Source organism: Natrix helvetica (genome assembly GCF_964273705.1).
Source record: "Natrix helvetica genome assembly, chromosome: 4".
NCBI classification, from domain to species: Eukaryota; Metazoa; Chordata; class Lepidosauria; order Squamata; family Natricidae; genus Natrix; species Natrix helvetica.
Genome location: NC_138550.1, coordinates 8,313,821 through 8,335,887, shown reverse-complemented (window position 1 = coordinate 8,335,887; position 22,067 = coordinate 8,313,821). Strand labels below are relative to the sequence as shown.

At 40.6% G+C, this 22,067-nt stretch overlaps 1 protein-coding gene across 1 annotated transcript; it reads right to left on the bottom strand.

Annotated features, from left to right (window-relative positions):
* Positions 1 to 2,581: 2,581 nt before the first annotated feature.
* On the bottom strand, positions 2,582 to 19,954 carry EED (embryonic ectoderm development). The gene is made up of 12 exons (XM_081950884.1): positions 19,584 to 19,954; positions 17,958 to 18,110; positions 14,892 to 14,984; positions 12,892 to 12,957; positions 11,432 to 11,557; positions 10,714 to 10,795; positions 9,202 to 9,293; positions 8,857 to 8,990; positions 7,973 to 8,078; positions 7,060 to 7,218; positions 4,266 to 4,339; positions 2,582 to 2,907 (listed from the first exon to the last, which is right to left on the bottom strand). Exons 1-12 carry the CDS (start codon positions 19,749 to 19,751, stop codon positions 2,781 to 2,783), a joined length of 1,380 nt encoding a protein of 459 aa, XP_081807010.1. The 5' UTR covers positions 19,752 to 19,954; the 3' UTR covers positions 2,582 to 2,780.
* Between the last annotated feature and the right edge of the window lie 2,113 nt (positions 19,955 to 22,067).

Here is a 22,067-nt window from a genome sequence, read left to right as displayed (position 1 = left end):
TGATGCCAAAGATTTTCAGGCATTTCTTGATCCAGCTGTGGGGAACTGAATCAAACTTTCTTATAGTCTATCCAAGCCATGAACAGGTTGGTTTGTCTTTTCTTTGAATTCCTTAGGATTAGCTTGTCAATCAGCAGTTGGTCCTTTGTTCCTCTTGAATTTTTGCAGCATCCTTTCTGTTCTACAGGAAGCAAGTAATTTCTTTCCAAGTATCCATAAATTTGGTTTGCAATGATACCAGTAAGGAGCTTGTATGTTGTTGGCAAATAGGTGATTGGCCTATAGTTTCCAGGGTCCTTTCCTTTTCCTTTATCTTTTTGGATCAAAAATGTCCTTCCAGTTGTCATCCATTTATCATTTTCAGGTGTTTTTAAGATCTGGTTCATTTGGGCTGCCAATTTTTCGTGCATACTTTTAAGTGCCTTTAGCCAGAAATCATGTAGCTCATCTGGTCCAGGTGCACTCCAATTCTTCACTTTTCTTGACTGCCTTTGCACCATTTCTTTTGTTATTTTCACATCTTCCATTTTATGCACTTTAATAGAATCTTCAATCTGCTTGATCCATTTTGCATTTCTATTGTTTCTTGTTGTTTTCCCACAAATTCTTCCAGAATTTCAGAGCTTTCTCTTTATCAGGCTTTTCATTTGTTGTTACTCCATTTCCACTTTCTAAGCTCTTATAAAACTGGTGCTGATTTGCTCTGAACTGTGAGTTTTCCTTGAACTGAGTTACTCGATTTTCATACTGTTTAATCTTTTCAGCAATGGCAACAACCCTCTGCTTCAGCCCTTCAATTACTACCGCAATATCCTTATTCTCCAAATCGTATCTTGCTTCCAGGCCGTCTTTGACCTGCTTGTTCTTTAGCTGACCTTGCCTTAGGTTCTTCAAGTTGCTCAAGTCTCCACGAAATTTTTTGATCTTCAATTCCAATCGAATTTTCCACATAGGCTTCCTCTTCTTGTCTCTTTGGTTCTTTTGTATTTTCAAACCCAATTCTTTGGTGGTTATGAAGGCTGCTGCATACATCAGCTGGTTTGTTTCAGCTAATGTAGTGGTTCAAATGGTTTGCACAGCCTCATTGACCTTTTTTAGTACATTTCTCAATTCTTTCCAGTTCACTTGGTTCAGCTTTGGCAAACGTGTTCTTTCAGCATCTTCCATTTGATGCTTTATTTATTAATAATTATTAATAATTAATAATAGCAATACTTTATTAATAATAAAATTAACAATAAATTTATTGATAATAGTTAATAAATAATATTAATAACAATTTATTTAATTATTATTGTTGTTGTTGTTATAGAATCAATACTAATGTAATGAACACTGTTGTAAGTATTCTGATTACTATCTCCTAAAACTATTTGTACCCAGACAATACACTGCTTAATTGAAAATGGATTTTTTATGTTATAAAATTAAAAAACCTGATGGGGAAAAAAAGTCGACTACTTGTATTTAAATGTATTAGAAAAGGTTACCCTAAAAGCCTAAAAATTGTAGCCTTTTTCAATTTAATTCCCAACTTAAACAAGGATAAAGATAATATTTTAATGAATTCATGTTCTTATATATTTGGGCTAACCAATCAGGTAGTTGACAATGCTTGTTGTTTTATGCATAGCCAAAAAAGTAAAGTAAAATTGATGTGAATGTAAGTGTTCAAAACAAGCAATTTGAAGATTAAAAATTATACATGCTATTCCAATTTTTATTTAATCACCAAATTACACACATTCACATTTTCTTCCTGGTAAGTAGCTTATCTTACATGTATCTGTAACATATCTCTCTCAGCCCAATCAATCTTATAGGGTTGTTGCTGGGGTGGGGAGGAGGGAGTTGGAATAATAAGTGCCACATATTGTGTATATTACATTTGAGTTGCTTGAAGAAAATAGAATATATAAATATATAGAAAATAGAACTGTGCCTCTCATTTTGGGCATCTTCCCAAATATATTGATTCCATAGTGCAACTACTAACCCAGCTACATCTTTTCTTTCAAGTTCATATGGAAGCTTCAAAACATTTTAAATTGCTTTCATTAAAATGTTGCATATCTGTAAAGTACTTATTCCTGCTTCCTAATAATTTTTGACTGAATGCACAACTTTCAGAAAAACAAGGGGAGAGTGGGGGGAGTGAAATAAAAGGAGGGGCTGTAGGAGGAATGAAATAAAATTGACCAGTCAATCAGTTTGTTTCTACATGCCAATTCACATTAAAATAAAACTGTGTCCTTCACATTCATTTGCAACCTTGTTTGAATTATGGTAAGCCTGTTTCAGTCATGATATCTGACTTTTCAAATAACACAATGCTTTCAAGCAGGTTTTCATTGTTAAAAATTAGCTGCTTAAAAATAATGAAGCCTTACATTTGAAGGAACTAGAATCCTGCATAACATGTTCTCTTTCGTTATCTTATCAAAGCTCTCTCTCTCACATGCCCAAACTTTTTATCTGCTTGTCTGTTAGTTCACAAACATACAAAATGGCAAATATCTATTCAATACAGAGTAAGTCCTCCAACCTTCAAACACCAAAAGTAAAATAATTTTTTCAAATGTACCAAAAATATTTTTTTATTTAAAAAAGCAGGTTTTTTTTTTTAAAAAAAGGACAATGCCACCAAATCAAATGTAAACATCTCTTAAGTTCAGCTGTTGACCGAGGCAAGGAAAGATTACTTTGAAAGCGTTTACAGTATCGGCAGGTGAAAAATTATGATGGCAAAAAAGCAGCCTAAGTCTCAGGGAGCCATTAATTTATCGAAGTCGGTCCCAGCGCCAGATGCTGGCATCATCACACACAGCTATAAGGATACTGCTATCTCTGCTAAAGCTGGTTTGTCGAATAGCAGCAGCACACTTTGGATGAATAAGACTTGTGCACCTATTAAAGAAATTAAGTATTAGGTTTCTTTGAAAGAAAGGAGAGCATCTTGCACAATGTAGAAAAAGGAGCTAAGTGTTTTAAACTTCATTTTAAGATGTCATCTTCCCACAAGCTCACTGAATACTATGCCCAAACATACAAAGAAATCAACATTTAATGAGTTTGAAAAAATGAATCCTGGTTTAATAACTTCAGATTAAAGAGACGGATTTGTTCAAAAAGAAATATTTATCCATATTTTTTTAAAAAAAGCTGATGCAAGAAAGAAGGGGAAAAATACTTCTACCATGCTCTTGCATGTATGCTGTAAACTAGGCTTAAATTTTTGGAACTGTGATAAAGGTATGCTCTGGTAAATGACTATGAGGGGGGTTATATCAGGTAAATCTACGCTGTCTGTAAAGGTTTAGGTCCTGGAAATCCTTACTTTGTTACAGGCATATTAGAAAATCATGAAGTGCTGATTTTTATGTCAAATGCTTGTTTAGAAATTCAGAAGCAGTAACCAAAATGTGTCAATATACTGTATGCTCCCATGCATTCATGAAGCCCATTCACTAATTTAAACACATATAAAAATTGAAAAAGTCACGTGGACAAAATCCCATTCCCATTTTACATATGCATTAAAATGGTAACCCTGCTTTAAATCAAATTTAATGGTACCCTGCTTTAAGAGATAGTTTCCCTCCGTCAACTCATTACAACAGGGGTGTCAAACTCGATTTCACTTGAGGGCCACATCAGGGGTGTGTTTGACCTCGGGGTGGGGCCAGCTTGATGTCACTCATGTCAGAGATGTCTGTGGTGGCCTGAGCACTCTGCCAGCGAAAACAGCTCCATTTTCAGCTGCAACAGCCTCCTGCGACCTCTGCCAGTGAAAAGGGGGCTCAGGAGGGCCGCAGGCAGCCCTCCTGAGCTCCATTTTTGCTAGCAGAGGCACCGCTGGCCAGTCCTTTGCTGTTTCCAGGGTGGCCCCGCGGACCAGCTCTAAGCATCCCACGGGCCAGATCCGACCCTTGAGCCTTGAGTTGACACCCCTGCATTATGATGAGGGTTTACTGTACATTCTTAATCGGAAATAAAAGGAAGATCATACATAAGTTATTAAGGAGTGCAAGTAGGTACCTATATCCCAGTTATTTTATCGTGGCAACCCCCTTCATTATTGAACAAAAGGCATACCAATCAATTTTTCCAACTACAATTTTAAACTTTACAATTTAAGAGTATACGTGCATGTTTCAATGTTTGCAAGAACCAAAAATTTATACATACCGTATTTTTCCGAGTATAAGACGCATCTTTTTTCCTCAAAAAAAAGGGGGGGGGGGAGGAAAAAATACGGTACTTACTTTGCTTTATGTGGATCTTCTACTTCTAAGTCCCATACGTAGAGTCTGCCAACTTGATTGCCCAATGCCAGCATCTGGAAGATACATGCACTCAATCCTGTACCACGGACACAAGGATCAAAGGATCTAAATTGTATTGTTCAATATCGCAGCCTACTACATTGGGTTACAGAGATGTTGTAATTCATACTTACTTCAACAAACATATATTCAAACCCTTCCTATTCAGGCAACTCAATAAATGCCTGGAGCTTAATTCCTGCCCCAAATAAATTGTTCAAGCTGTATGCTACATTTTAGTAATAGAATAATCACTCCACATTGGTAAGCAATGTAAAGAAATGGCTTTCTCCATGGTCCTGAACTATGGTTTAGTAATGTACAGGTAGTTCTCAACTTACCACCTTTTATTTAGTGATCAAAGTTATAGCAACACTGAAGAAAGTGACTTATGACCATTTGTCACATAACCATTGAGGCATCTCCGTGGTCACGCAATCAAAATTTGCATGTATTTATGGCAGTTGCCGTGTCCTGGGGTCATGTGATCACCTTTCGCGACCTTCTGACAGAGTCAATGGGAAGGCCAGATTCACTTAAAACTCCTAGTGCTAACTTAACAACGGCCATGATTCACTGAATTGTGGCAAGACAGACTGTAAAATGGGGCAAAACTCGCTTAACAACTATCTTGCTTAGCAACAGAAATTTTGGGCTCAACTATGGTTGTTGAGGACTACCTGTGCAAATGAAGTTTATCCTGGTGATGTCCCTTCTTCTCTAGTAAGGCTATAAGAATAAAATATTTTGGACCATTGAATATTTTTAACAGAAGTCATTCATAAAACACTGTGGTTTAGATTACCCTTCCCCTGTTCAGTGATCTCCAAAAGTGTAGATTATTGCCTTGAAATTGTAGCTTAACCCAGCTGTAACACGCCAGATTGGGTAAGAGTCTGCAAAGTGAAGAAGCCATTGTAATTAACACCACTTTTTGGGGTGTGAATATACAGTTAAGTTACAGAGGCAGTTTGGTTTAGTGGTTCAGGCACTGGACTAGGAATGAGGAAACCCGAGTTCTAAATCTGCCTTGGGCATGGAAAACTGGCTGGGTGGCTTTGGGTCCATCACCCTCTCTTGTCCTAATGAATGAAGCAATTGCAAACCACTTATAGAAAATGTTGCCAAGGAAGCTGTAGAAACTTGCCAAGGCTGATTCAAAGGCTTCAACTATTTAAAACTAGGCCATCGTGTACTAATAAGGTCATAGCTTGCTACAGCCAAGCATGTTCTCTATTAAGAACATGTGTAGATTCCCAACTGCAGAAAACATTTACATTGTGTGTGTTCTTTTAAAAAAAAAACCTGGAAACCTCTAGCATTCTTCATTCCAGAAAAATTCCATTCCCCCCGTCATGAAAATGTACTGTACTAAGCTTTCTTTTCCATAGTGGAAATACTTAATAGCCATCCAAGAGACCGAATTCTTCACATTAGAAATACATGGGAAACACAGGATTGGCACAAGAGCAAGCATTGCTGATGAGTGAGAATGAAGTCTGACTGAATTATCTGTTGTCTTTGTCCAGCTGCCTCTTGAAAAAGCACCTTTGGGATATCCACTCGGTTGACTTAGTGGTTCTCATTCCATTGACGATATTATTTTAAACACCTGAATTGGTTTTCCTGTTTCCCAGAAAAATCATCTGAAGAGTTCTGGTGGCGCAGTGGTTAGAGTGCAGTACTGCAGGCTACTTCTGCTTACTGATTGAAATTTGGCAGTTTGAATCTCACCAGGCTCAAGGTTGACTCAGCCTCTCATCCTTCCGAGGTGGATAGTATGAGGACCCAGATTGTTGGGGGCATCAGGCTGACTCTGTAAACCGCTTACAGAGGGCTGTAAAGCACTGTGAAGTGGTATATAAGTCTAACTGCTATTGCTGTTACATCAATGAGATTCAAACACCTCCTCCAACTCACATTTGGTCCGTGCCTAGCCTCTCATACCTTCTTGCTGCATCCCCATGTTCCTAACCTGCAGCTCTCACTGCTTTCCTCTTAACAACCTGTGCATCTCAGGGTTATGATGGCAACTAGGATGGGCTGGATTTCCGTAGCTATGTGAAGCGGTCATGTGACGTCCCAGTCCCAATCACCATCCTAACTTGAAGACTACCTTTAGTTTCTCATTCACCCCTATCACCCAGAGGCATTCAGTAATGAAGACCCCAGAGCATCACCCAATCATGACAGACTCAAAACAGACCTGAAATCTGACATATTAAAGTGTGTTACCGTTGATAGACTCAGTCACTCACCCTGAATTTTCCTGTTCAATCTTAATTCCTATACATAGATGGGCTGTTTAATCCCGACGAATTAACACTCAAGGTGCTTCACAAGACCTTACATTCAATTAAAGCCCTAGTTTACTCCATATACAGGTGGTCCTCGACTTACAACAGTTCATTTAGCAACCGTTCAAAGTTACAACGGCATGAAATTCAGACGCTTGGCAACTGACTCGTATTTATCACAGTTGCAATATCTCAGGGTCATGTGCTTTTCTGACCAGCAGTCAACGGGAAAGCCAAATTCACACAACCACCAGGTTATCAACTTAACAAGTGCAATGATTCACTTAACAACCGTGGCAAGAAAGATCATAAAGTGGGGCAAAACCCACTTAACAAATGTTTCACTTAGCAACAGAGATGTCGGGTTCAATCGTGGTCGCAAGTTGAGGACTACCTGTATTATTCTATTCTATTATCCAATTATATATGATGTTTACCTTTTGCCAGAAATCCATAGAAAACCTCATATACCAAATATCACATTGGTTATAATCAAATCGCCCTAAAATAGTCACATTAGACTCGCTGGCCTTAATTTCATCTATGTTGTCTTCCATTTTGCCAGGTTTCCAGCATACTATGGCATTTTCACAGGACTGCAGAGAGAAATAGGGAGGGGGGTGGGAAGCAATATTAGTGACAAAAACGTTTTCACTAACCTAAACTGCAGCTAATATGGAACATTTAACATATGCTAACAACTGTGTTTTTGAAAGAAATAGCAATAGGGCATAGATCCATAATCTACAATTCATTTACCACAGAGAGTAAACTGTTTTTAAGATGCCTTCTAGATATCAAAACTTACTGTATTTTTCGGAGTATGAGACGCACCGGAGTATAAGACGCAGCAAGGTTTTGAAGACGATTTTTTTTTTAAAAAAAGTTTTTGCACTCTGTAAACCTCCCAAAGACAGCCTGTTTTCCCCCCCAAAAAAAGGCATGGATAGCCTTTAGGGAGCTTGCAGAGTGCTGGGGGGGGGGGGGCAAAATAGGCCAGTTTTTCATAAAAACGGCCCCATCTCTCGTAAAAAAAAGGGAATGGATAGTCTTTAGGAAGCTTAGAGTGCTCCTGGGGGCTGGGGTAAAATTGAGCAAAAAAACAGACCATTTTTTCCTCATTTCTGTCCTCCCCAACCCCCAGGAGCTCTCTGAAAGCCTCCTGAAGGTTCTGCACGGCCATTTTGGTGAAGGGGGCAGGGTTTCGGGTTTGCAAAAAAATGTTGTATTCAGTGTATAAGACGCACCCAGATTTTCAGCCTCTTTTTTGAAGGAAAAAGGTGTGTCTTATACTCCAAAAAATACGGTAATGGAACCAAAAAACATGTAATTTTAAAATGAAAAAAGTACCTTGGAAAGGATCAGATCACCCAGCCATCGCACACAATCTACATAATTTCTATGTATGTCCCTTGTAGAGAAGTCAGGAAAATGAATCTTTTGAGAAACAAAAGGCCTGCAGACAAAAGTAGGGAGACATGAAAAAACAGGAAAAATTGGGAGAAAAGGCCTACACTGAATGCAACAATTATTGTTATGTTTAAATACAATTATTGGTCACTGAGAGGGGTGGCTTTTGGCTGCTGCTACTGCTGGTTCGCTCAGGGACGCGCTGCCCGCTTTTGTTTCTGTGCATGCGCAGAAGCAAAAAAAACCCCAAGATGGCGCCGCTGTAGGCACCGCTGATAGAACCGGTTCAGGGGCGTGGCAGGCTGAGTTACTACCTACTCGGCCGAACCAGTCTGAACCAGTAGGAACCCACCTCTGGTCACTGATTAAACACAACACATACAGGTAGTCAACTTACAACAGTTCATTTAGTGACCGGTTACAATGGTACTGTAAAAAAGTGACTTATGCCCCTTTTTCACCCTTACGAATGTTGCAGCATCCCCGTGATCACCTGATCGAAACTCAGATGTTGACAACTGACTCATATTTATGACAGTTGCAGTGTCTAGCATAAATCCAGAGTCCCCCACACACACACACACAAAAAAAACCCTTGTAAGACAGAGAGACATTGATTGGTCCAGATCCAACCAATGTAATTTTGTGGCTGACAATGGATGAGTGTCCCTACTCCTAATTTAGGCCCGGACTCTCAGTTTTGAGATTAATCCATTTCTAAATCCAAGCACTTACCAGTTTTAGATCAGAGGATACATGATTGCATACGAAGACTTTAAGACTCAGTAGGGAAGTATAACAACGGGATCAGGACGGTTTCTTACCTATTTGTTTTATTGGGGTTGTATTCGTAGGATTCTTTGATGGCATTTATCATTCTCTTTGAATTGATTCGCCAAAGCTTTAGAGAGTGATCCATGCCACAGGACATTATCTTCTCACCAAGCAGGTCATAATCCTGTACACAAAACATACAAAGGCATAATTTTAAGTTCTGCATCCAATATTCAAATCAAAGAAAGACAACACCCCAGAAAAAGCTCTCATCTCCAAATAAACCTTATCACTGTATTTGTAATTGTTTCGGTTTTCTTTTATAAAGTTTGATTTTCAGTACAAAACTCAAAGCCAAAATAATTTCCAAATTCACAGAATAGTATTGGACTTACTGCACTTAAAACTTCATCTCTGTGTCCTTCGACCCCTCCAAATATCGCAACCAAAGTGTCTGTCTGAATATTCCACAAGCGGAGTGCATGATCTAGTAAAATCAAAGAAACCAGATTAGATTGTGTAATCCATAGGTAACTCACCATTAACATAATCTTCATTTATAATTACATATTATAGCCAACGACATCAAAGTTTAGTTAGAGATGCCAGAGAGATATAAATGCTTCATTAAAACAAATAGGCCCAGATCTCACATGAGATTTCAAACATCTAGGCTGCCTAAGAGCTTCCTTCTAACAGAGAGGAGGTTTGGGGGTGTCTCTTCAGGCTTATTTAATAACCATAGCTTACTTCTAAAGAAAAAAAATCTTCAGTCCTATGAATCTTCAGTGCAGCTACAAAAAGAAAGCATCTGCTATCTCTCTGAAATAAAGCAAACTTTTCAATAATTCCAAGTTTGACTTTGAAAAAAAAATGTAGCATTTGCTGTAACCACACAAGGTTCAAGGGTGTAGTTCCTAAAGGACAGCAACTGACAGCTCTCTCCTGATATTGTTGAATACATATCCCCAGCATCCCCCAGCAGTGACTCTGCTTCCTAGAAAAATGTAAATAAGCAACATTTGGAGGAGCCAGTGCCCTGCTGGTGGTTTTTAAAAAGTCAATAAATTCACTGCCATCCCCAGAGATGCCCCAGAGTGCCTCTATTACCTCTAGGCCTCACTACTGCCAGCCCCAGTACTACTGCCATTATCCTAGCCCCCAAACAGCTGGTTGGAGTGCCAGGTATTCTTCTGTAGCTCATTGTGATTTTTCATTTACCAAGGTGGTCTTTTCAGGCCTAGAATGTCATGCTTGTGTAATAAACCACAGTCTGACCATAGTTCAGAGTAGGAAACAAAATCATAAACATTAAAGGGCGACACTGTTTTCTTATGCCTTATAATCAGGAAATCCCCCTTCTTTGTAAACTGATAAATTTCAAATTGTCTTTAAATGTTGCTGATCTTTGTACTGCTGATACAAAGGGGTATTAAGCCAGAACAACATAGAAGTGGGACATATCTATGTCAAATGAGAAAGAATTCCTTCAATTGTTTCATGCTTTCAGTATAAAGAGCCTGGCAGTCAATTACATTTTTAAACCCTGAGGCACCTCAATAATCTTGCAAATACAATATTTTATTGGACTAAACTAATTTCAAAGTCGTAAGAAACAAAACTATTCTTGAAAATCCTTAATCAATGTTTTGTTCCACCTGAATATTCTGTTTTCTCACGTTCTAGCCAAAAATATATTTCTTTCTTAAAAGCACTCCTTATAAAACAATGGGTAGTATCCTTTTTCTAATAGTCTATCCAGCATTAGATTTAAATTTTATAACTTTTTAATATGATGCTTTGTTAATTTCACAGCCATCCTTGCTCTCCTTCTTGCTGGTACAAAAAAAGGCCATTAATACAGTATATTACTCATAAAAACTGTTAAAAGGAATTTATTCTCCTACCTTTGCTAACAGACAAAAGAAGATTTGGATCCCTCGGGTGAAATTTCAATTCATTTATTGCATTTCCATGGCCCACATAATGCTGCAATAAAATTCAGAGATCAGTTTCCTTGTGGCAACACTTTCCATGCCAGAGTTCTGAGGCAACTAGTCCAGTACAGCTAGTCCTTGATTTGTGACTGTTCAAAGTTATGACAGATCTCCCTGGGGATACTTACAATCTGGTTCTGACATTCCAATGGCCACCCCCACCCCACCCCATGCACACACACACTGGACACTCAGCAACAGGCCTGAATTTACAGTAGTTTGCAGCATCCCAGTCACATGAGCACATCTTAACAAATGATTTGCCAAGAACCAACGCGCACTTCCAGTTTTCAGCAAAAAGTGGCCCATAGTAAACCATTGGTTCACTTAATGCTTGTGGCACTTTACCAGCGTCTCAAAAAAGGGTATAAAATAGGTCAGTCATGGGGGTGACTATCACAAATTATGACTGTGACGTCTCCATTATGGTTGTAACTCAAGGACTATCTGTGGTTAATCTTGAAGAGTTTAAAGCAGGATTATTTCAGATTTCCCTGGAGAGGCTGAACTTCAATCCCTTGCATGCTAAAGGATGACCTCTCCCGGTCCCTATCTCATCCTACATATTTTCTACTAAGAGGCCAGAGACAATATTCGAACCTCATATTTACCTCTGGGATCAACTCACCTTTATACACTGCATCGTAATGGGGTTAATTATTCGAATAATGCCTCGGGAGCCAGCCACTGCCAGAAGAGGATGGCTTGTATTACTGTCATAAGTCCAAGCACAAGTATAGAAGTTTTCATCTGCCTGAAGTAGGTAGTTAAGTGCAATACACACAACGGCGGACTTTCCACCGACAGGGCTAGAAAAAGGCTTGCACAACTTAAAGACCCTCCTTTGGGAAAAGGGGCAGCTTAAAAAGTAGGTTAGTGGTAGTTTATTCCTTCAACCGTTTGCACAAATGATTTGCCATTTGACATCAAAATCTGTTACGAGCCAAAGGACGATTATGTTCAATATGTGCAGCAGCCATTAAAATATTAACAGCCCACAGCTCTGCAGAAGCTTTCTCTGGCTTAGTTCTCTCCAGATGTTTTTGGAGAACAATTCCCATAAATTCCCTGCATAGTTACTGATTTGATGCAAGGACACCAGATGCAGGTGGCTATTCCAGGGAGCTAAAAGAGGAGGCAGAGGAGTTCGTATGAGGTGAAGGGAATGGATAAAAGCTGGAGGCAACAGAGGATGGAAAATGAGTGAAAGGATTGCTAGATCAATGTTTCCCAACCTTGGCAACTTGAAGATGTCTGGACTTCAACTCCCAGAATTCCCCAGCCAGCATTCGCTGGCTGGGGAATTCTGGGAGTTGAAGTCCAGACATCTTCAAGTTGCCAAGGTTGGGAAACACTGTGCTAGATATTGCAAAACAGCTATTAAACTGTTCCCTAGGTGTCATTTCAATCACAGAGCCCTCATCAGAGCCTTCTGCAGACTCCAGGTCCATGTTCCTCCCCAACCTCCTCACTGTCTGAATCTGCTCCCAGCTCTGCTGGCCACTGGTGGGCTACAACACTTAGGATCATTTATAAATCACAAATATATATCACCGTTTACTTTTTTCCCCAGCAATACTCTTAATTAGGTAGATGCTTTCCTCCAAGAAGAAATATTTTGGCAAAGCATTCAAAATACTTAAATAGCATCTTGAATATAGAACAAGTGACAGCATATTTCCCATAGTGTATAAGCCATTATCTTATTACTACTAAAGAGCCTTATGAAGGGACCTGTTCTTCCAGGGGGTTTCAGAAAATGTGATGTGCTCAAAGCCACCCTAAGAAACCATAATAGAAAACTACAATCCCTTTGGAACCACAACTGATACAAAGGAAACCATGCGTCATTGAGAAATGAGAAAAGGGGACAAAAGGGGGAAAGAAAACATACATCATTATTCAGTTGGGACTAATAACAGTGAGATCCAAAATCCCACAGGACAGAACATTTTATTTCACACACAGAGAGATTTTTTTTTTTTAAAAAAAAACAGAACTTGTGATATGGCCTAATTTAAAAAAAGAGGGAGAGAAACATGATGCCTCCCTGAAAACAATTCTAGAAATATATGTAATGAAGGATACATCAGCATCTACATAGGATTGCAATAACCGTATTTCTCCTTGGGAATGGCATTCATACAAAGTTACCTGCAGATGGACAAAACACAAGAGTTTGTTAAAGCTCCTGTTTCCCAAAGTGAAGACCTACCATACCAAAGTTGAAAACTTCGAAGTTACCTTTTCTCAGCAGCAGGAAGGAAAGAAAAGGTACACAAACAGCTTAATTTAAATAGGCCCACAATGTATTTATCCAGCTAAGAACAGCTTTGGTGGGACATTGACCTGATTTATAGGGTTAATTCGGCCTATGCAAGAACACACAACGTTCCAAGGGAAGTTCATATTAAATTTCTTAGAAAAACTACAAGAGATGAGGTTCTAGGAGCTCAAAGGGGAGGACCACTAAAATATAAAGACAAAGAAATAACCATTCTTAAACAGATCCCCAAAAAAGTAAGAGATAATAGAGGGAAATATTCCTTCTTAGCAAAAAAATTATATAATAATGAGGTCTGGTTTAGATGGCTATTTCCAGAAGGCATGCTGATTTTTTGGGAGGGCAACAGAATTAGAATCCACACACCTGTGGAAGCAGAGGCTTTCGCTAAAAAACACAGTGCTCTTTTAGGTGAAATGGGGGATGTTACACAAGAAACAAGGGGGGGAGGGGCTGAGGCTCAGCCTGTGGATGAGAGAGAGGATGCAACAGCTAGAAGACTCAGATCACAAAAGTGACTTGGAACACTATTGCAATTGTTGCTACAATGTATTTTTATGGAAGTGATACAAAACAAATGATTGAAACATACGGATGATTTTGTGTCAAATTTAAAACTGCTAATACTTAAGTAAATGCTGATATTTTTCTATCATTGTTTGTAAAAGTTGCAAAACCTGGGGGGGGCTTCTCCCCACCGCACGATGTAGCTGTCAAAATGTTTTATAACCCTATAACCCTTTTTCCTTGAAAATGTTTTTTAAAAAAGCAATAAAAATTTGAATAACAATGTATTTATCCAGCCATAATCTATTTCATCTGTTGCAGATCTGCTCAGCTCTATCAATGTAACTTTGAATATCTATATGCATATAGATTCATGTGTTTAACCAGCGGTGGGATTCACTTACCTTCCCTAACAGTTCACAAATGTGAGCGCACACGCCTCATCTGCGCATGTGCACTGCCTTCTGCACATGCGCAGTGCTCACACATTACGTTGGGGCAGTTGGGCAGAGCCTCGAACTGGAAAGAACCAACTGAATACCACCTCTGTGTTTAACAACAGGTACAACATAAGTCTTGGGAGAGGCAAGCAAACTTATGATACTCCCGCTGCAAAATTATATCATACAGTATAATAAAAACACACAGAAAGTTAACTAAAACAAGACAGTCAGTTTGATCCAGCGTTTAAGATACCAGATACATTTGCCGCCTTGAATTACTTGTAAAAATGATTTTAAAAGATGGGATTGAAATAAATAACATGTCATAATTCAATCGGCTTAGGCCGTATTTTTAAATTCTGGTCAAATTCTCTGCTTCCCAAATCCCCAGTGGAACAAGTCCACTGCTTTTCATTCAAAAGTCTATGCATCTGAGGCATTGCGTAGGCTGCACTCAGAAACCACTGCCAGCTTGGTTCCCTGCTGCCTCAATTCATCACAAATTCCAAGAGTCAACTCATGAATTCAAAAGCACCGTTCAACGTTTTCAAAAGAGGCACTCTATAAGCTTCAAAGGTGGGACAGCAGACCCTCGGGAAGCAAGAAGAAAAGTTGTGGAGTTTGTTGTGCTCTCTGAGCTTGGTTGTTTGCTTCCAGACGTTTCATTACCCAACCAGGTAACAACATTACTGCAAGTGTGGGGTTTGCTACTGACTGATCTTACCTAGTTGAATAATGAAATATCTGCAAGCAAATAATTATGCTCAGAGAGACCCAGATTCCTCCCTAAGCTACAGATAATCTATTCCATTGGAAAGAAAGAAGCCCAAAACAAATTTTAAGAAGCTACTCACTCGGTTGCTGCCAACAGTGGCAAACACCAGGGGATCACCTTCCTTGCTGTGCCAATTAAACTGCACCCCAAATAATGGTTGACTGTGATCCTCCTGAAAAAGAAATCACAAGACAAGTTCCAACCGTAGCATTTCATCTAGCATTAAAACAAATTCAGTAGGGACAGAAATAGGCTTCACAAAATTATTATACAGGTGGACAAATTATGACAATTTGTTAGGAACCCTTCAAAATTATGCGTGCTGAACAAGGGGGACTTACGACCAGTCCTCGGTGATCTGGCCGTCACAACTATGTCATTGTCATGAGCTGCAGTCACCGGATTTCCATTTGTGACCTTTCCTGTCGGCTTCCCACAAAGTCCTATAAGTCACTCCTACATTTTCTCCCAAGAGGCCTCATTATGGAGTATGGGATTCAAGGGACTTCCTATTCCATAGTACAACTCCACCTACTCCTGCTCCATAACTGCTCCCACCAGCCTTCCCATACTCCTTACTGCCCATCCTTGTCCTTCACAGGCCTGTTTATCCTGAGTAGTGTCTACCTGCAGTACTCACTCATCCACCCTTCCTCAGCTCTTACCCGCTGGCCTGCTTGTACAGGACTCCCGTCACATGTGGACCTCCCTAAATGACCTGCATGGATTCTGGGTTATGACAGTATCCAGGACTGCTGGGATTGAGTCATGCCAAGTCGCACTTTAAAACCACATCACTTAGTGACAAATTCATTTTCTGACCTTTTTTAAAATAACATTCAATAATATAAAAGATGTCGCATGCCCACAAATAATACTGAGCGGCCACTCACAGTTACAAAATGACTAATCTACCAAAGTAAAAACTTGGGACCCCTTGCCCAAAGATGGAAATGTGACATTATCAGAGGGAGAATGCTATATTTGCCTTCCTGAACAAGCATCTGATTCACTTAATTGCAGTCATTTGGTTACCAGACCTAACAAGAAAGCTCATAAAATTGGGTGTAACTGGCTTATCAACCACCTTGTTTAGCAACAAAAATTCCGGTTTCGATTGTGGTCCTAAGTCAAGGACTGCCAGCATTTGGATGAAAGACAACTAGGCCTCCAGAGCGTCCATGAAACCTTCGGAACGCTTAAAACGACCCTCCGAGCAAACCGTAAGTCACTTCCGGTTTGCTCGGAGGGTCATTTTAAGCGTTCCAAAGGCTTCAGGGAAGCCTCCGGACGGTCCCTGAAGCCTCCGGAGAGCCTCGGGGGGGGGAGGCTCTTTTCGGGGGGCCCCCGGCTCCTATAAAGCCTCTGGAGCCTGGGGAGGGTGAAAAAAAGCATGTAAAAATGGGGGGGTCGCGCCCGTTGTGCACGCATGCGCACTGGGGGGGTCGCACATTGCATTATGGGTGCGGCACGCCCACACACAACCCCCCTGCGCTCCCCCCACTTGTGGCACGCAAGCCAAAAAAGGCTCGCCATCACTGAACTAGGGGATACCAAGGCAGCAGCCTTTTGTGAGACAAAGAAAAACATCCCGAAGAACAGCAGTGGTGAGCTAACTGCAAACTCTGTAGATACGTTCCTGAGAGACCCGAGAGACAAAGTCATCTTTAGGGCATTTTAATATTATATAAAACTCTTAGGTAGCATTTGAGGAACAGGAAGAAAAAGGTTTAGGAAAAAGAGGCTAAAACGAAAAGAGCAGGCAGACACTGAGCTTAACAACTGAGTCTAGAAACAACTCCAGAATTCGTTTCAATTAAATATCCTTTATCCAAAATGAAAACAATTGCTAAGGGTTCTCTCTTGTGTATGAAGGCTATGCTTCTACAGTCCTAAGAATGCTGGAAACCTAAGTTATGTTCAGCTGCTGTTCTTAGCCATTCCCCCAAAAGAAAGGGCACCCGTCAATTTCCTGCCAACAGCTAAAATACAATTTCCTGTTGTTCCACTTATGTCTAGATATGCCTCTCATAACAGTAAATGCATCTGAACTCGTAACAAAGGTATTTAAAAAGAACCCTATGAGATGGGATTTTCTGAAAACGGAACAGTAATATGGTACAACTAAGTTTAGTACTTGGAGGATGTATCTTAAATAATCTTATTATTCACACTATGACAGTGATGGCAAACCTTTTCGGTACTGAGTGTCCAAACCAGAACGTGCATGCATGTGCGCATGCTAGAGCAACAGAAACCCAAAGACCAGCTGACCGGTGCACATGCACTGGCCAGCTAGTCGTCAGGTTTCCAGCATGCGCGCCGGCCAGCTGGTCTTCATGGGCCCAGAACATCAGAAACCTGAAGAACATCTGCCTGGCGTGGCATGCCTGTTTTTGGGGCATTTTCTGGGCCATTTTCAGGGTGTTTTTGGGGGCATTTTCAGAGCGTTTCTTGGCCATTTTCAAGGTGTTTTCAGGTTAGGAAAATGGCCCAAAATGGCCCGAAAAACAGCCTGAAAATGACCCAAAACCTGTTTTGGGGCTGTTTTTCGGGCCGCTTTCAATGTGTTTTCTGGAGCTCCAGTGCCCGCGACGACCAGCTGGCCAGCGTGTATGTGCATGCCGGAAATTAGAAGAGCAGATGGAGATGGTGCGTGTGCCCACAGAGAGGGCTCTATGTGCCACCTCTGCCACCTGTGCCATAGGTTCGCCAACAGGGCACTATGAGTACCCTAAAACAATTGTTTTTAAATGATTGTCCTAATTTTGGGAGCATGGGAAGCTACTTTCTACCAAGTTGGGCCAGTATCCATTTTAAGGAGGTATGGGGGAATCAAAGCCCTGTTTTGTGGTGATGGAGCTGACCCTCTGGAATGACCTTCTGTTGAAGATTCATTTGTTTCCAACATTGCCTGTCATCCGGAATAAAGGTGAATATGGAACTTTGGAAGAGAGCTTTGGCAAGATCTGATGCTGCACATTACTTTTTAGCTTTCACCTGTCTTAGGATTTTTGTATTTATTGTGTTTTTATACCTTGTTAACCATCAAAATATGTTGTGACATACAAATTTGATTTAAAAAAATAAACAATATTTAATCAGGCATCAGCAAACTTCATGAAATACTTAAGCCTGGAAATACCTTGAGGCTGTTCACACATTTAAATGAATATTTGCATTTCTTTGACTTCCATTTTCCTTTCCCCCAACTTTTCCTTCCTGGAGCATTCGGAGTGTTCGTAGGGGTGTCGGGGCGTTCAGTATTAGTACCACTCTCTATGCTAACAGCATCGTCCTGGAAACAAAAAAAACAAGATGGATTTCATAACAAACCAAAACCAGCAACAGCAATGTCTGAAATGCAGAAATTTTCCAGAATGATTGGAAAAAAACAAATTTCTGAATAGATTAGCTAAGAGTATTCTACAAACACTAGATACTCGGCCTTTTATAATCCTGCTTCCCAATAATGGCACTTATAAACAAACAACTGAAAATAATAATGCACCCAATAGGGACTAAGATGTTTGCAAACAGCGACTTTTTGTTTCATTTTATAAAACTTTCAGTATGGCATGCTGCAAGTTTAAGCAATAGGTTCCAACATCTTTTTCAGACTGGGCACCAAGCTTTTGTAGAAAATAGAAACAATGGATGGCTTTGCTAGGAAATATGCATCAAGAAAGAAAAACTAGGCAAAAGTATTTTTTTTAAATGTATTTTAGGAGAAAATATTTGAGGGAGATTAGTTAAACTGATAAAGTATTTTTTTAATTATCAATACCCTCGTGGTGTGCAGTGTTTTTCAAACTAGGCAAATTTGAGACATGGGACTTCAATTCCCAGAATTCCCCAGTCAACATGAAGGCTAGGGAATGATGGGATTACAGTTCCATCTTCTCTTTCCAGGCCATTATTCCCAGCCAACATAACAAAACTAGGAATGATGTGATTTATAGTTCCACCTTCTCTTCCCAGCCCTATCAACCCTGCAATCCCAACACAAAGCTGGGAATAATGAAGTTGGAAGTCCCTTTTTCACTCTCCTGGTCTATCATCCCCATATTGGCGAAGGGGAGGATTTATAGTTCCACCTTCTCTTTCCAACCCTATCATTCCCAGTCACCATAACAAGGCTGGGAATGATGGGATTAGAGTTCCACCTTCTCTTTCCAGCCCTATCATCCCCAGCCAACATAACAAGGCTGGGAATAATGTGATTATAGTTCCATCTTCTCTTTCCAGCCCTATTATCCCCAGCCAACATAACAAGGCTGGGAATGATGGGATTAGAGTTCCACCTTCTCTTTCCAGCCCTATTATCCCCAGCCAACATAACAAGGCTGGGAATGATGGGATTAGAGTTCCACCTTCTCTTTCCAGCCCTATCATCCCCAGCCAACATAACAAGGCTGGGAATGATGGGATTTACAGTCCCACCTTCCCTTTCCAGCCCTATCAACCCCACAATCCCATCACAAGGCTGGGAATAATGAAGTTGGAAGTCCCTTTTTCACTCTCCTGGCCTATCATCCCCATATGGGGAGGGGGGGAGGGAAGTGATGGGAGTCAGTTGGCATCCCATCACTCCCCCCCCTCACCAGAGATAGTCTCTCTGAAGGACTATCCCCAGCATCCCCCCCACCATGGTTGCTAGGAGACGGGCTAGGCCCGGGCCCCCACCACCTTGGACCTTCCCAAGGAGGCCGGGAAAAGAAAAGCCCAGTGGCGGCGGCCGGGCCAGCCCCTCAGCGGCCTTCTCGCTCACATTTTCGTCTCCCGAGAGGTCTCCGGGGTTGCTGTTCTCGTCGCTGCTCAGCTTCTGCTTCTTTGTCGGCATCTCCGTTGATGTTGTTGATGTTGCCGCCGTTGCCGCCGTCGCTGCCGCTTCAGGCGCCTCGTTTCTCCCGCCGCCTCCACGCCTCCTCTCAGACATCTTCCCCGCCCCACGCGCGCCGGCCGTAAAGCGCGGACGAGGACCCGCGCCGAGGCGGGAGACCTGCCGGGCGCCCTGTGCTTTTTTCCGCCGTAAACGGCTTTTCGCCTCTTCTGCTGTCGCAAAGCTCGCCCAAAACAGAAGCCACACCGTCGGAAAATGTCCGAGACGGCCCCATAGGCATGCGCAGCGGCCGCGAGTTGGCGGGACGCCTCCTGCTCGCGTTCCCGTTTGTTTCTTCTTCCCCTCAATTTAGGTTTTGGAGGGGTTGCTTTCTAAGAAAACGTTTATTTGGGGGCTCATAAAGAACAAATCTTGTATTTGTCAATTCTAGAAACTGATATTTGGAAGGATTTTTTAAAAAAAGCATGCAAACCCTAGAATGGAATGGAATAGAATAGGAAAAGGAATAAGAATATAGGATAGAAATAGAATGGAATAGGAATATAGGATAGAATAGAATAGAATAGGAAAGGGAGTAGGAATATAGGATAGAATTAGAATAGAATATGGAAAGGAATAGAATAGGAATATGGGGTAGGAGGATAGGACAGGATAGAATTAGAATAGGATAGAATAGAATATGGAAAGGGAATAGGAATATAGGAGAGAATTAGAAGAAAATATGGAAAGGAATAGAATAGGAATATAGAGTAGGAATATAGGCTAGGATAGAATAGAATAGAATATGGAAAGGAATAGAATAGAATAGAATTCTTTATTGCCCAATTGTGATTGGGCAGACAAGGAATTTGTCTTTGGTGCATATGCTCTCAGTGTACATAAAAAATTACATTCAGGATCCAGAATAATAAGATACAACGCTTAGTGATAGTCATAGGATACTAAATCAGCAATCAAATCATACTATGAACTAAATAAAACAATGTAAATCATAAAGATACAAGCAACAAGGTTATAGTCATAAGTAGAAAAGAAGATAGGTAATAGGAAGGATGAGAAGAATAGTAATATAGTCTTACTAAATAGTTTGACAGTGCTGAGGGAATTATTTGTTTAGCAGAGTGATGGCAAAAATTGTCCTTGTGTCTTGTTCTGGTGTGCCGTGCCCTATAGCGTCGTTTTGAGGGTAGGAGTTGAAACAATTTATGCCCAGGATGTCAGGGGTCTGTAGATATTCTCACAGCCCTGTTTTTGACTCGTGCAGTATACAGGTCCTCAATGGAAGGCAGGTTGGTAGCAATTTTTTTTTTCTGCAGTGAATGGAGAGAAGTTCATTATACTTCTTAATTTACCAGAAAAAAATAAAAAATAACCAACATCAAGGTGCAAAAGATTAGATCCAAAAAACAGTGAATGGAGGGCATTTTCTTTCTCTGGCTTAGGAATAGATAAAGATGGACTTCCTGCTGAAGAAATTCAGAAGAGATTAATCTTGAAGAAGGCCATGATACATTTTTAGAACATGATTAAGGCAAAGGACATTTTCAAACATAGCAAAGATCATGATAGTTCAGTCAGTGGTTTTTCACCATCATGTATAGTCGTGAAAGCTGACATTGAAGATAATAATAACCATACAATTGAAGAACGCAAAAATGGTACTAATAGGCATCTCGGCTGCAATCTCAAAACATCTGGAGTACCATATGGCATTGACAAAATCACCACCAGTGATTAGTTGCAAAAGGTAGCTATACTTGGAACAGCTTACATCCTCCAATGATACCTTTAATGGTGTTAAACATCCACATCTGCCTAGCTCACATCCTTGGGAAGGGCTCGATAGGCGGACAGAAATACCAAATCCAGTCTCAACATCTGCAATTTGGCAGTTTTAATATCACCAGGCTCAAGGTTGACTCAGCCATCCATCCTTCCAAGGTCGGTAAAAGGAGGACCCAGATTGTTGGGGTCAGTATGTTGACTCTGTAAATTGCTTAGAGAGGGGCTGTAAAGCGGTATATAAGTCTAAGTGCTATTGCTATTGACTCAGCCTTCCAACTTTCCGAGGTAAAATGAGGACCTGATTGCCGGCTGCCTGCAATTTGGCAGTTCGAATCTCACCAGGCTCAAATTGACTCAGCCTTCCATCCGACCTAGGTCGGTAAAATGAGGACCCAAAGTGTTGGAGGCAATATGCTGACTCTAAACCACTTAGAGAGGGCTGTAAAAGCACTATGAAGCAGTAGATAAGTCTAAATGCTATTGCCCTTCCCTCCTTCCCTCCCTCCTTCCCTCCCTCCTGTCTGTAAAATGAGAACCCAAAGTGTTGGGGGCAATATGCTGACTACTGACCACTTAGAAACAGTTGTAAAGCACTATGAAGCGGTATATAATTCTAAGTGCTACTGC

What these genes read in the sequence shown, in the direction of transcription:
- EED (XM_081950884.1), bottom strand. Translation starts at nt 19,751, where the DNA reads ATGTCTGAGAGGAGGCGTGGAGGCGGCGGGAGAAACGAGGCGCCTGAA. An exon ending in ACCTCTCGGGAGACGAAAAT is followed by an intron (nt 18,111 to 19,583) that starts GTGAGCGAGAAG and finishes TTTTGTTTCCAG; the next exon opens with GACGATGCTGTTAGCATAGA. An exon ending in CTATGGATTTCTGGCAAAAG is followed by an intron (nt 4,340 to 7,059) that starts GTAAACATCATA and finishes TGTATCTTCCAG; the next exon opens with ATGCTGGCATTGGGCAATCA.